The 15,466-nt window shown below is 38.1% G+C and overlaps 1 protein-coding gene across 4 annotated transcripts; it reads right to left on the bottom strand.

The window, feature by feature from the left end:
* Positions 1–527: 527 nt before the first annotated feature.
* On the bottom strand, positions 528–15,241 carry LOC111782329 (protein CHROMATIN REMODELING 4-like). Of its 4 annotated transcripts, none has more exons than XM_023663192.1 (11): positions 15,115–15,241; positions 12,811–13,038; positions 12,540–12,641; positions 11,566–12,381; positions 9,886–9,993; positions 6,978–9,755; positions 6,156–6,313; positions 5,635–5,749; positions 4,927–5,009; positions 2,736–3,372; positions 528–2,634 (listed from the first exon to the last, which is right to left on the bottom strand). In XM_023663192.1, exons 2-11 carry the CDS (start codon positions 13,027–13,029, stop codon positions 661–663), a joined length of 6,990 nt encoding a protein of 2,329 aa, XP_023518960.1. In that variant the 5' UTR covers positions 13,030–13,038; positions 15,115–15,241; the 3' UTR covers positions 528–660. The 4 variants fall into 4 exon arrangements, with proteins under 4 accessions (XP_023518960.1, XP_023518958.1, XP_023518959.1 ...); XM_023663190.1 differs by having other exon boundaries at positions 4,927–5,012; XM_023663191.1 differs by lacking the exon at positions 15,115–15,241 and adding an exon at positions 13,399–13,934 and having other exon boundaries at positions 4,927–5,012.
* Between the last annotated feature and the right edge of the window lie 225 nt (positions 15,242–15,466).

A 15,466-nucleotide genomic window follows, 5' to 3' on the forward strand; every position in this document is an offset into this window, starting at 1 on the left:
TTGGGAGAGAGGAAAGTAAAGGGAAGTGGTTGGCAAAATCCCGGAATGGATGGAGGCAAATATACATCAGTTTACTGCCACAGACGGCTTGACTAGTTTTTTTGTATAAAGAAAATATGAGATTAAAGTATTCAACCCCCCTAATGGTCTGAGAATTTCCGTAAATTAGGGTTCATGTGTTTTAAGGATTTGGGTGCTGCTATTCTTTCTTCATTTTCAAGTGATGCAATTTCTATCCATCTTTGAAATGCTAAAAGCTTCAGATATTTGGATCATTAATTTAGTAGGAAATAGCATTATTTGTTGGGCAGTGTGCCAGGATTCTTGTAATCTTCAAGTATAGTATAATTGCCAAAAAGATGAAGAGGGATGGGAGTAGAAGAAAATACCTGTACCGGAGAGGCGGAGAGGCGGAGAGGCGGAGATTCCTCATCAATTCACTTTTTACGAGCGACCCCATTTTGGTCGTTTCCAAGGAAGGAAGGATACAGTCCTACAATTACAAAGAATCAGGAACACTTCAGTGCTTGTGCTTTAAGGAGTGGCAACCAGAACCATCATTTAACTCATTGGAGAATGCCTACAAAAATTCAACCACATTCACATACAGCCTCCCGCAGCACTAAAAAATGACTATACTGTTACACCTTCTTATTACAACTATAATTCTTTGTCCCTCGTTTGACAATTGGACACAGTCCCTTCAGATGATATTTCTTCCCCATCAGGTCTTTGGCTTCTTGAGGGGTCCGATTGTGTCTCACTCAACTCATCACTTCCAGGGGAATTTGGTCTGTCTTCATTGTAGACATCTAACGAATTGAATGATAACCTCTGTTTTTTACTCTTTCCCGACAAACCTTTGGTACCCAAGAGCTCTTCTGGCTCATGAGAAGTTGATAGGGGGAGCTTTTCAAGGAGACTTGAGTTCAAGTTCCCTGATAAAGATGACCTATGTGAGCTGGGAGTGACGCAAGACCCAACTAACTTTAGAACTTCCGGTGATGGGGACAGTCCCATGCTTGTTTTCTTCTGCTGGTTCGTGTGCAGGGTTGAGGATGATGGATTCATGTTCAAGTTTAGAGCAGGTACGCTGATGTCAGATTCCAGACCTGGAAGCCTTGAAGTTCCTGCCATTTCCTGTGGCTGTGGATTCATGGGAAGTGGTGAGACCAATGAGATGGAGCAAGAAACGGTAGCATCGCCTTGGACAGGCCCACCGTCAAGCTCCTCCTGTTGGCTGCTTCCTACATCTGGTGGGGATTGTCTGAAAATAACCGATTTCCTTTTTCTTTTCTTCTTTAGACTCCGCCTTGGATCTTTAGGTAAAGAGGGAGCTGGACCTGGATTCACAAATGGGGGAATGGTAATAAATTTGTCTTCCCCATATAGCAAGCGAACTGATTGTGCAACTGCTGACACAGTAGGAGGCAGGTTAGAGTCTGGAGGCTTGGAAGAAACTTTTACAGCTTCTCTTAGCCAATGGGGTAGTTTGCCCTTTGAAGAATTACCATCTGTTACTTCTTTCAAATTTGCTACACTAATCCCTTCGCTGGGATCAGGCAGCAGTCCTGAACCATTCTCAAAATTGTTTGGTGATTCACCAAATAGTTTCCAAGATCCATCCAAAAGATTAGGCAACATCCCGGAGTTATCAAGACCAGGTTCATCATTCTCCTTTCCCTGTCTATCAGAGCTATGTGAGCTGTTTAAACCCGAAGAACCCAAGCGACTAGTTCCCAAAGGATTGAACATAAAAGGGTTTCCAACAGGTATGTCTGAATTTGTCCCTGATCGATCAGAAGCTCCTGCCGAAGATTCTCCTGGAACATATGTGTGATATTTGTCATGGTTCCAGGTTGGTATATTTGCAAGTTGCTCATTTTGCAAACCAAGCCGATCTGATGCTTCAAATCGAGGTAGTTTAGGTACGAGATCACCGAGACCCAGTTTGATATCTGTTAGATGGGTATGAAATTTTGATCCTGTAACTAGTCTACTTCCATGCAGAGCCCGTGTCATCATCCCATCAGGGAGACTTGGAAATGGAGAAGATGTCTGTAATCTACTCTGCTGAGCTGATTTTGGCACCTGACAAGCTGGCCCATCCAAAATCTTAAGTTGCTCCTCCTCCCACCTGGATGATAAATCTTCTGAAGTTTTGTACCTTGAGAATTTCAATCTAGGATCTTTAAGCATGGCATCCCAGTTTCCCTTTCCATGCCTACGGACACCAATCCAAAGAAAATCAAGTTCATCGTCTGACCAACCATCTCCTTTTGGTTTCCTTCTGAAGTAGTTGGCAGATCCAGATCCAGTCCTCATCATTATGTTTTCAAGCACCTTCTTATGATTCTCAGGAAACATCGAAAATGCTGGAAGCATCTGTCCCAAACCCAAGGAGGAAGCCTCCTCCTCATCTTGTTGATTTCCCCTCATAACATCTAGGGAAGGAAGTTTAAAACTGGGTAGTAAAGGTATGGTTGGAAGACAGCCATTAATGGCTTCAACTCTGCTATCCAGGGACAGATTTGATAAGAAGTTAAGCCGTGAACTAGGCAAGTTCTTCAATGGGATTGGATATCTGGGCAACATTTTCTCATCAAAGGGAAAATTGTGGGTCGTCATATTTTCCTGTAAATCAGAGATGGACTTTCTAAATATCAGGAAATTCTGAAGTATACTCAATAGAGAAAGCCATCCACAAACTGAACAGAAAATGATACAAAATTCACCTGAGCAAATAAAAGATGGCCCTGCAAGCGTTCTACTGATGAAGTCGGCAATTCTTTGTCTGGCATAGCCTCAGCACCACCAATATCAGTGCCACTTAAAGTACCAGAGCAAGGGGATAATTTAAATGGAAAATCAGGTCCAGCTCCGGTTCGGCTCTGCTTACAATTTGATCTTGACAAGCTTTTACGTGATGTCTCATGCTGATTAGCATTAGGAGCACAAAGTCCAAGAACCGGCAACAAGTTGATCGGGACTGAGTTTGCATGACTGGTGCCCAGAAAATGTTGGCTTGGAGGACAATTATCAGCGGACGAATACTCTATTGGACCAACAGCAAGATCTAATTTACTGCTAATTGTGTGCCTTGAAATTCTTCCCAGCCTCGAGGTTGAATTGATCTGGCTCTTTGGAGCATCTGCTGACTGGACAAGTTTGTCATCCTCCAAGATAAATACTGCAGTCCTCTCTTTATTAGTTTCTAATGATCCTGGTGCTTGATCTGAATCTGCCGCATTGATGTGAGGATACTGAGGGTGAAGGAGTGACCCATGTAGAGTCACTCCCTCACGAAGGAAGGATTCTTCCATTGCGTTTCTTTTAGCAAGCCGTTCTTTTTGTCTTGCTCGTAGCTTAGCACTGTTCATCAAAATAAAAGTAAATAAGGCTGTAAAAGTCAACATTGTAGGTATTGAAAGCTTGCACATCCAATCAAGCAATTTCCACAAATTGTAACGTTTGTTTTCTTCCTTTTACTGTCCATCCATCTCTACAAGGCCGTTTCTGGATGCCCTTGATTGGTGCCCCATTTCAGAAGAGAATACAAGTGATCTAGAAACTTCCTTCTCTTTGGAGAAAATTGGAGAGATGAGATTTGGTTTTGAGAGAGAGAAAACTTTTGAGCCAGATGGCATTTCAATGGCTTTCTTCCTAGATAATTGGGAACTCTGGAGGCTTTTCAGGGAGTTGTATGAGAGAAAGAGTGAGAAAGGTGAAAGAGTTAAGATACGTTAACCTGGTGACAAGTGTTTACTGAGATATTCCTGGTGCATGGGTGGGGGATTTCAACGTCACTAGACGGTCTTTTGAAAGATCTTCGGAAGGTAGAACCACTAAAGGTTCCAATTCTTCGGATGTGTTACAGTGAAAGATCCCTTCTTCTTTAATACCTACCCGGTGCCCTTTATGTTGCTCGGATTCAGAGACGGGTATCTTGTTATTTGAGTGTTCTTTTTCCTTATCCTGTTGGTACAAGCCTTTTAACTTCTTCAGCATACATGGATCTTCCACATCGATTCTAAGTGCAATACTCTCACTTACTCATTGGTCCTTGCATTCCTTCCTGACCTATCTTCTAAGGGTCAATGCAATTAAAGCAATTATTTCTGAATTATGGTGGGAGCGAAATCAACCAATTTTTTAAAAGTAATCCCAGGAATTGGTTGGTATGTTGTCAAGCTTAACGCTTCCCAAATCTTTTCAAAATTCTCCTTGAAGACATTTTCCTTAATTGGGAAGTTTCTAATAGGATACAAGACGAACACAAAGAATAGGAGAGAGAAAATTCAAGGAGGAATATTGGCTAAAGGTGTTATTGATGACTGTATGTGCACCAAGAGAGTATGTGCACCAAGAGAGAATACAGAGAATGAAGGGAGTGAGTTTCTGTTGACTAAATATAGGTTTATTTAATCTTTATGAAAATCTACCATATATATTTCTACCGATCTTTACTATAAATATAGGTTTAATTTTTTTTGCATCTTTTGGAATTTTTTGTTCTGTTTCAGGAAGTTCCTTTTTCCATCTCTTTTTAGTCTTCACTCCAAGTTTGTTTTGACCATTAATCTCTTCTCATTTCTTGCACTATCTCAAGGGTCCATTCATGCTAGAAGGAAAATTGTGGATCAAGTGTTGGTTACTAATGAGGTCATTGAGGAATATAGAAGTAGTAAAAAGGAAGTGGTCATTTTTAAAATTGATTTTTGAGAAGGCTTAGACCGTGTAATGAGATTCTTTCAATAAGATTCACCATAAAAAAATGACATTTGGATAACTTCACAATTAAAGAAGAAAAGTTGTACTTTGCAATTACTTGTACATTCTATTCAGCTAATAACCATTTAATAACATTTTTATTAAGGCTATCCATCCAGCTCCTGTATTTTCATACTTGAGAAAATGTGAACTTACAATTTTTCTTTCAAAGCACGCCCTGCTGGTGTGTATTCCCTCTCTGGCTCCTGTCCCTGTTCTCTTTCTTCTTCACCACCACTCTGCTTTAAAAAGTTAACAATGATGATTATGCATGTAATGAAGAAGATAAAATAGTGTAACAAGTTTACTTTGTCTCAAGAAATTAAAGAAGATTAATAGTCGGACTCCAAACTAAGAAATTTGTCACTTCTTGTAAAATATTTTGAGATGTATGGATGACAGTTGCAAATCAGTCTACCCCCTAAGCTGTGGGGTTGGTTCTCCTCCCCTAGTACACAACCGATGTTACAAAAGATATAAAGGAAATCCGACAACAATTTTTCCAAGTAATATCATTTGGTTCTCAAATAACAAGTATTAGAAGTAACTAAGTATATCATACAGCTCCAACTTAAAAATCACAAGAAAAATATGTAGAGATAATGAGGATCAATGAAACTTATATATGGGTGTGTCGTGTTGGGGGGGGGAGGTGAGTATGGACGGAAGTACAACCAAAGTTGAGAGTTTACTAAAGAGTAAAAGAAATATATCAAATGACAGAACTAGTCTCAAAAAAACAACAGCAAGAAGGTATTACTCATATTTATCTTTGATATCAAGAACAATAAAATGACCGTATATGGGTACTATGCACACTGACTAAAGACAAGGGCTTACAGAAAACCAGGGATACGGAAGTACCTCACTCAATGTTTCACAAGGATGAGGAGCATATGCTTCCCTGTAAGAAACAGCTTTACGGAGGCGTTTCCCACGGCCAAGAGCTGCTTCCTCCTCACTCTGATAGTTCTCCCATCTACATCCAAAAGAAGCAATGTTAAACAAACGTTACCATTTTCCATCAATATGCTTCAGGACCATCATGATTCAACCTTCAAAGTTGATACCTTACACTATTCCTATCATAAACCAATATTAAAAGACTTCTAACTAACCCCACAAACAGGCTTCTCCTTCCAATATTACTTCACTATTCTATAATGCATTTTCACTAAATGAAACATGTAAGCAAATTAACTCACTCCAGCTTGTTAAAATAGACAGCAATAGGTCAATAGATTTCAAGATACTAGCTACCATCCTCATTTCTATTTTAATAAACATTTCTCGTATATTCTTATTGAATTATGTTATACGTTTTCAAATCAAGCGTGCTAAGACTAATAGGCAGAGTTGAGAAACCTCAACAAAAAAGTTTTTACCTGATCCTCAAAAGTCTGTCCCATTCATTTTCCTCAGCATCTGTCAGCCCATTGTCCACTTTCCTTCCTGAATTTTCTGTACAAATATCATCGGTTACAGCAGTGGGTAATTCAGCTACTCCTTGTTCTTCTGCAGGTTCATCATTCCAATCGACAGACTGATGGGAATAAAAATTGGATATTAACAACAGCAAAAATATACTCTGAATTTCTTTGATGTAGTAGTCAATAGATACGTATTATTCCACATGTTGAGCTCATGGACCCTAATTCCTAAAAGCTACCTGGAGTTGCCATTTTTTTGTTTGATAAGAGAACAATGTATCAGCCTGAACTCAAGATGGAAGGCCACCAAAAAAAAAATATATCAATCCGTTTTGTTAATTCTTGGCATTGCAAATGAACCAAACTATGAAACAGTATAATACTACATCGTACTTCGTTACATTCAATATAGAGATTGTTTCACCACACCTCAACTTCAGCTCAAACTGTTAAAAATGAATGAAGTAAACATTCATAACAAAAACATTTTAAATTTGTTCCAGCCTGAATCAGAGTCTCTTGTGAGCTAAATATACATCAGCTTTCCTAATACGAGCCAATTGAATACATTTTTCAAGCATCATAATCCCCAGGGTTCCATAAGTCATTAGATATGTAATTTGTTACCACCAGACAAATGCATCAAACAAAAAAGGAAGATGCAGGTCTTTTAATCCTCTCCCCTCTTTTGCTGTGCAACAACTAGTTAAGATTTTAACAAGCAATAAAGAACCGAATATATATATATAATTTAGCCAGCATAAGAAAAATTATAACCTTGACGGAGCCAAGCATATCATTCTCTGTATCAGCTTCAGCAATTTCAGTTGCGTCAGACTGAAGGTTTGAACGGTCTAGCAATCTGAAAATTGCATTTTCATCCCAAACAATCTTATTGCCACTATCAGTACATTTATCCTTGTAGACGTCCCCCAGGGAACCAGTCCTCTTCTTATGCTTATGCTCCATATCTGTCACTGCCTCATCCTTGTTATTACAACTATTTTCAACTGTGTCCTTCTCACTAGTGATGGTTGAACCCCTAAATAATTCTTCCGTACCCCATTTCAGAATATCTTCTACTTCCTTTTGTGACCCTGACTTGTTAACAAAAAGCTGATCAAGCATCAATTTCTTCTTAGCAAGCTGCAAAATGCGCTCTTCAACGCTAGCACGAACTACAAGCCGGTATACCAAAAGTCTGTTTGATTGACCGATTCGATGTGCCCGATTCATAGCTTGGATATCAGCATGCGGATTAAAATCAGAATCATAAATAATAACAGTGTCAGCAGTTGCCAAGTTAATACCAAGACCACAAGAGCGTGTTGATAATAGGAAAACAAATCGACTCTTATCTTGGTTAAAGCGCGTAATTGCAGCTTGACGATCTGCCACTGAAACAGAGCCATCTACTCTCTCATATGTCTTAGGTCCAAATTCTATGGTCAAGTAATCTTCAAGAATATCAAGAAGCTTAGTCATCTGGGAAAATAGTAGAACTCTATGACCCTCCTTATGTAAAATCTTGAGCATAGAATGCAACAACGTCAACTTAGCTGAAGCTTTTATCCGCATTTCATGAAGGAACTCTACAGAACCAGATTCAGACTCAGTGCCTGGTATAAGATATGGGTGATTGCAGACTTTTCGTAATTGCATCACAATATTTAGCATGGACTGTTGTGCAACACCCTTTCCAATATTCCTTAGTATCTGATAGTTTTTTGTCAGCATTGCACGATAATATTCAGCTTGGATGGATGATAGCTCAACAGGAACCATTCTTTCAGTCTTAGGAGGAATATTTTGCATAGCATCCTTTTTAAGCCTTCGAAGCATATGTGGAGCAACAAGTTTTTTCAGTTCTTCAACCTTTTCAGCAGTTTTAAGGTCATAAAACTTCTCCTCAAATGACGATAAAGAAGGAAATGAAGCTGGCTGCAAGAAATTAAGTAAGTTATACATCTCACTCAGGTTGTTCTGCAGAGGTGTACCAGTCAACAGAACACGATGTTGGAAAGAAAATGTATTAAGCAAGCTGAAAAGCTTACTTCCAGAATTCTTCAAACGGTGGCCTTCATCTACCACAAGTACTTCCCAGGGAACCCCACGAAGATAAGAAGAATCAACTAGAACCATTTCATACGTAGTCAAAAGAACATTAAATTTAAAGGAGACGGTTTTCTTATTTGACTGACTTGGATTGCTAGCATGCCATTCATACTGACGGATAGTTGCTCTTGCCTTTGCACCTCCATGGTATTCCACAACATTCAAATGTGGGGCCCATAAAGAAAATTCAGAAAGCCAATTAGGCATTGTGGACAGCGGGACCAAGACTAAACAAGGGAGTCTTGCTTTAAACTCAAAATATAATGATGAAATAAAAGCACAAGCTGATACTGTTTTTCCAAGACCCATCTCATCAGCAAGTATTACATTTTTTGACTTGTACCAGCATTTCCTCAGCCAGTTGAGAGCTTCAAGTTGATGAGGAAACAATGAACCCCCTTGAAGTTCCTTAGGTTGCTCAGTAAGAGTAGCTATCTCAAACTGTGAATCACCATATTTCCTAGGTAAGTTTTCCTTGGAAGTGTCCTTTTCAATTGTTTGCTGCTCAGAATCATTGAACAGTTGGATCAGATGTGGAGATTCTTCTAGAAAAGGTTCTTCTAATTTTTCCCAAGTGCATTCATCATAAGGAAGGCCACTCCATTTTATAAATGCTTCATGGGCCCCATCCTTGCAAGAACGAAGAGCAATCACTCGCTGAGGCTGCTTCCATCGTTCCTCACATATATTAATGACAGCAGTCCCATATTTTGCCTTGTAATTTTCAAGTTTTCTCTTTGCTAAAACTTTCAGATGAGATTCAGGAATCCAGCTATTATGAATATGAGACTTACCAACCCACTTCACTAGAAATTCATAATGTATGGTGGTCTCAGCATTCCTACATGCAGTATCAGGTAACAAGGAATCCACAATTTTATTTTTGGCAATGCTACCGACACCTACTTCTGTATCACCTTCTATTATATTATTGGTTCCAAAAGAAACAATCTTTTCACACACTTTTAAGACATCATTTCCATCAGAACTTCTCAAGCTGATATCAACATTCTCCTCTGAGATGGCATTTTCAATTGTTGAACCCTGATCTTCTAACGTTGCAGAAGCTTCATCTTGACTTTCAGTGTTCATGGTTGTAGTACAGCAACCAATATTGCCCTTGCTCAATATGTCCAAGGCCATATCTTTCTTTGATTTTTTGTTCACAGATCTTCTATATGCCTGTATTTTATCTTTCTTTGTATCTCTCTTCAAGCTTTCTTCCATATCACCACTTGGACCTACACTCTCTTGAGCCTTTATGACATTTTCTGTTCCAACTACTAAGACATGAACATCATCAAATGCAGATTTGTCCCCTGTTTCTCTGGCTTCTTCTAGATTTAGAAGATTGTCTGGATGATCATTAACAGCTATCTCGGGTAAATATAAAGATTCCTCACTACTACCATGAACACGACACCCTAAAACTCGATCAACCTGAGAAGTTCGCCCAGAAAAAACCAAACAAATGAGAGCATGACAGTTTGTTACTTTAGAAACCTGAAAGAGCAAGGAATTCTACCATTGAAACAGATAGAATTTCGCTTTTAGAAGCATTATAGTTTACCTGTAAAGTCTCACCATCCAATCCATTTTCACATACCAACATGGCATCTACATGATTTGTTACTTTATCAAGCTCGACCAACTTATCTTTGTCATCATGAAGAAGTCTCTGCAATAAAAAATGTGCTTAGTTCCAAATTGGTAATATTTGCTCAATATCAATTGATAATATTTGCTCAGGTTCATGCTAAAAATTTCTTTTATTTCTTTCCACAAAAAGTACCGGAAAGTCTCAATTCCAATAAATTGTTGAAGCTGCAAATTTTCAGCAGAAATTCCTCCCTTCTTAGACACCCTTCCACCAAAATTACCAACTCAACAATTAATTAAGTGATCTTGGCAAATTTCCAGCAAAGATAAAAACAAACATAAAATATCCAACCAACCTTACAAGCAAAGCTTCAATATATGAACAAATGGTCTGTCAACACACCCAAATAAATACACAGAATGGCAGAATTATGCAGCCATATCTGTCACAAAATGTTACAAGTTTTGAACATCTCAAATCCAAGAGCCAAATATAAACTTGAATTTTAGAATTGGACTCCAAGAAGACATGCTATAAATTTCTTTAAGTTATGTTGAGGAATCAATTAAAAGATGTCTGGATAATGCTCCTGTTGGGAGATAATTCATTAAACTAAACTTCATAAAATCCCAACAAGCCAAGGGACAGCCAAAATCATGAGTGAACACGGGAGATTTGTGATCCAAATAGTGGTTGGCTATTCTTCAAAAGTCTTGACTAGTAGAGTACAAAATCTTACAAAGCTTTACCTGAACAAAATAAAGCAAAAACCAACTCTCTCAAAAGAACCATACTATAAACCAGATTGCAAGTAACTCACCCTACCCACATTAGAGAAGAAACAATCCCAATTACTAATAATATTCAAACAACCCACCAATTCTTTAAGATCAATGAGTGGAGTAGGGAGGAAGTTTCGAATTTGGCTGAATTCCAGTTTCATATTGGTATTCATTTAAACATTCATTTTGTACTAAATTGGATGTCTTCCCATAAAATTCTAATGAGAATCCTACGCTCACGTATGGTCACTTCACTACATCAATGAAAAAGTTTTGTTTATAATAATAATAAAATAAAATAAAATAAAAAAAGGTGAGAGAGAGAAACACGTCAACCTGTGTATAACTCAACTACTTAAGGCATATATCCTGACCAAAAGATCGAAACCCAAACCCTNAAAAAAAAAAAAAAAAAAAAAAAAAAAAACTACTAGAGAAAATTAGTTGGATATTTTTCAAGCACATTGACCACTGTCCTTTAGATATGTGAAGCAGAAGTAAGAGGTGCTTTAAATACACTCACTCACTCTCTACATCTCTCACAAACACACAGGAACCAGTGTCATATTCATCACAGCAAAATGTTATTCAACAAAGTAGGTGGCCTAAACAAAGTAATTAACAATGTTACGTTAAACTAGCATGTGGCCCTAAATCAATCAAATATATCCTATATGGTGGATTTAACAGGAGAAAAGAAGCATTTGACGGAGAAAAAAATTCTATTCACTGCATAAAACAGGAACAATGGAGTGTGAGGTCGTAGGTAGCTGAGAAAACAGAAAAATGTCGAACTCCAGTAAACTTGTTGTTCATGCATAAGACATCCTAAGAAGCACAAATGAAGAGATGAGAGTATTAGAGGTACCTCATCTTTTCTCTCAAGATCTGAATTCTTAGTCCCAATCTCTTCCTTCGAAGAGGAAGTAGGTATGTCATGGTCAACATGTTTATGTTTCCGTACTGATTTACTATTTCCAGGACTAGGAGCATCTACTTTGCATCCAAGTTTTTTTGAAGTGCTAGCTACACACGTTGCCTTTCCATTTTTATGCTTCTGCTGACCAACATTTTTATTGATCTTTTTTTTCCTTTTTCTTGTTTGCTTCATCGCAGCACTGACTGCAAGAACAAGGTTCTTACTCGGAGATGCATCCTCACAAGAAACTCCAAGCTTGATTTCAAGCATATCAGGATTCTTATCAGGAACCTCATCACATGGCTCTAATTTTTCTGCTTTTGAATGAGATATAACCTCCAGAACAGCAGGAACCGACTTCTCTTCTGTTTGAGAGTTTGATGGAGATGCATTGCATAACTTTTCATCATCAACGTTGGCAGGAGAAGATACACTTGTTTCAGTATTACCATCCGATGGATGACTTAGCTTGGCACTACAAGACACGTCTACATTGGAGGTGGCTGATTTCCTTCCAAAACTCTTTACTTTATTAGCCAATATTGATTTTCTCCTGATGGAAGATCTCTTCTTGGCAAGAATGGAACTTCCAAATATCTGGGACACTTTCACAGTGTCAGCAGATTTAATTCCATTTTTACATTTTGCACCAACTACTTTTGTTCTTGCTCGCTTCGATATGGGGTCTAAATAGCTTGTGGTATGTAATGGTAAATCATTCTTCTGATTGCAGCTTGGGCAAAGCCACTTACCCATGGGGATCCGCTTCAATAAATATCAGATTCATGCAAAAGTTAGACCAGAGCATTGCAAACCTTGTTTTAAAAAAATAGAAAATCTAGGCAAAACAATTATTTGAATGGCCAGTAGCAGAAAGAGTAAATGTCTGTCCCAGTAGCAAATTAAAGATTGAATCAACAAACCTTAAGGGGTGGATTAAGACACTGAAGATGGTAGGTCCTTGGACAGCTATCACAGCATAACAAGTTACCACCAAGATCACAGACCACGCATTCAAAGAAATACTGGATCAACAAATAATAAGCATATTCAACTTGGAGAAGCAAGTGCATCCATGGCCTAATATTAGCATAAATAGTTGGAAAAGATCGAATGATGCATGCTAGAACATTACCTGAAACATGCAAACAAAAGACAAATGGAGCTATTCTAGTCAGACAAAAAGGAACTCACCCCATCATTTCCTTTCTTCTTGGATGAAAACTGGTTGCGACATACTTCACTTTTCACCTTCCCTTTAGCCAAAGAAACGCTCCGAGGGGATTCTATCGCAAGTGAATTGTCTTCCCTTTTAGTGGGAAAGTCAGTAGCAGTAGGAATCTTTCTCCTTTTGCGTTTCATGACCCAATTTCTGCTAATAACTTTACTACTTGATGATTCATCCTCCTTCATACCTTAACCCTGAGTCTCGAAAGAAAAAAAAACACATGTACCACATCATGAGTTGGCACAAAAGTCAAGCAGGCAGAGCATCTAGAAAACGCAGTTGCTGTTAAGTTGATGTTCAGCAGAGCATCTCAAAAACATAGTCACTTACACTTCAATAATATATTCATTTTCATATAAAACAAAAGCCTCCATATCAACCTACTCCAACGCCATTTTTGAACAATAGCAATAATATCCACTGTAACTTACAGATACTAACATTATATCACTTTCTTTTATGAAAAAGCTGAAGAACAAGAGACCAAGTAATTGTTCCTTTTTGCATTTATTTCTAAGGCACTCTTTCATTTCAACAGAAACAGACGGATATACCTGAATGTTTTTAACTCATCAATTGATGTGAATCCATACTTCCTTCAATCTATCACATCCAAAGACAGCCTAATTTATAAGAACACGAATATGATCATGTAAAAATAAAAAAGTTCAATTCCCAAATGTCAATCCCAAACCCACCTTTAAAATAAAAACCCAACAACCAAATTTTGATTCACTATAAGATCTCTCATTCCTTTATATCACCTTCTTGCAAGAAATTCCCCATTTCTTTCCAATCCCTTGAGCTACCTTACAAAAGGTAAAGTAAGAGGTAAAGTGTCCAAGACTGAAAGGACAAGAGTTACCCTACCTCTCATAAAAAGGCACCTTTTGCTCTCATCACTAGGTCTATTATGAACCTTATTCACCAATATCAGCAAAAATTTCACACAACTAGTATGAACAATAGTTCTTTTTTCAATAATGTGAGTATCCAAGCTAGCTTGCACATATTTGACTCTACTTAGCTATCAAGAAATTTACAGGATTTTATCTTAGGTATATGGCGGGCATGGGATTTGACAAATTCCTCTAAATTCCCTCTAGTCTTCTCATATGCCCATATGAAAGTAAGCCAACTCATAGTAGTGTAGTAAGACTAAGACTGGTTGGGTCTTGAATATAAAGGACAGTCAAAGTTTAAGTTTAGTTTATTATTTATTTATTTTACCGATCCCACAACTACTGTCTGCCACCAAACTTTTGACCGTAATACTATTTACGCCCTAAAGATCCAAAATATATAAGTCAAGCTATTTAAATAGGCCACAAAAGTGAAACTTCTCCTCTCTAATCAGAAAAGGAAATTATTATCCAGAAACCACTATTACTTTGAACTTAACGCTAGTCAAGTCATCAATAGAGCTATACCTCTATAAAATTAAATGGAACTAAACTTTTGACGAGAAGTTTAATCTAAGAATTCAATACTTGAAAAGATGCCTCAAAATGCTAGTTATATCCAGAATAATAACGCTGTGATTCAGAGTTCCCTATGCAAAAGTGATGTGTGTGTCGTGGGAATAAAAATGTAAAGCATATGAAATTCCTCCCATCGGCGTGCTAACACAGTTCATGATCATGACTAGACTAGTTAAGCAGTAAATTAAATGTATTCTAATAATATTAAAGAAAATAAACCCAATTAACAAAATGGAGCATGAGGGACAAATCAACTACATGCTCTGTAACACGTGTAAGTGACGAGTGCATTAAATGAAGGAAATTAAAAAGCTGAGAAGAAAAACAATATGCAGATCACCCAGAAGAAGTCCAACTACTGCATTGATATATGTTACTGTCAAGTAAAGCAAACGACATGCCCAGAATCTCACAAGGACCCAATGCTGCAAATGTAGACTATCTACAATGATAAAAGTGAAAATTCATAAAACCTTAGCAACCTAAGCATGTACTGAAATTAACACACCTAACCCCGAACCCCCATTCAGTAACTAAATATGATGCCATAGTCAAAACCCCAATTAGCAAACCCTTCAAAAATACCAACTAGAACAACAATCAAAAGTTTATGAACAAATACATTGCAGGAATCAAACACTCCATCTACACAAAGTAGTCAGAAAGCAGACATGGGGTAAGGTGAAATTGCACGATTCCACAAAGAGCGACTCATATTGGGCAACACATGACTAAATTGAAGGAAAAAAGACAGTGACCCAGAAAAATTAAGAAGCTCAGGAGGCATACCTGTGGATCAAAAGGGAACACAGAGCATGCTAGTATGTGATTGAGGGTGGGAGGAGAGTAAGGAGGTTCGAGAGTTAGGGCTCGGAAAGTTGGGGATGAGAGAGAGGGAATCAAAGAGAGATGAATAGAGAGAGAGAGAGAGAGTTTAAGGAAAGGGAAGCAGAGAAATGAAATACGGATTCGCCGGGGTCATAGGACGGGGTTACACTCTGACATGGCAGAAGAGAGAGAGATTGACATTGTGATTGTGGGTTGTTTTGTGCATATGTTGGCGTTGGGTTTTGGGTTGTTGCTGTTGAAGCCTCCAAGGAACCCAAACCACTGGATTCTCGCCACGTGCCATCCATAGAGC

This window comes from Cucurbita pepo, chromosome LG19 (assembly GCF_002806865.2).
Source record: "Cucurbita pepo subsp. pepo cultivar mu-cu-16 chromosome LG19, ASM280686v2, whole genome shotgun sequence".
In the NCBI taxonomy this organism is placed as follows: Eukaryota; Viridiplantae; Streptophyta; class Magnoliopsida; order Cucurbitales; family Cucurbitaceae; genus Cucurbita; species Cucurbita pepo.

Coding starts and splice junctions, on each gene's coding strand:
- LOC111782329 (XM_023663190.1), bottom strand. CDS start 13,029: ATGAAGGAGGATGAATCATCAAGTAGTAAAGTTATTAGCAGAAATTGG. Junction 9,756..9,885: donor TGGATGGTGAGACTTTACAG/GTAAACTATAAT, acceptor CGAACTTCTCAG/GTTGATCGAGTTTTAGGGTG. Junction 5,013..5,634: donor CTTGTGAAACATTGAGTGAG/GTACTTCCGTAT, acceptor AACTTTTTAAAG/CAGAGTGGTGGTGAAGAAGA.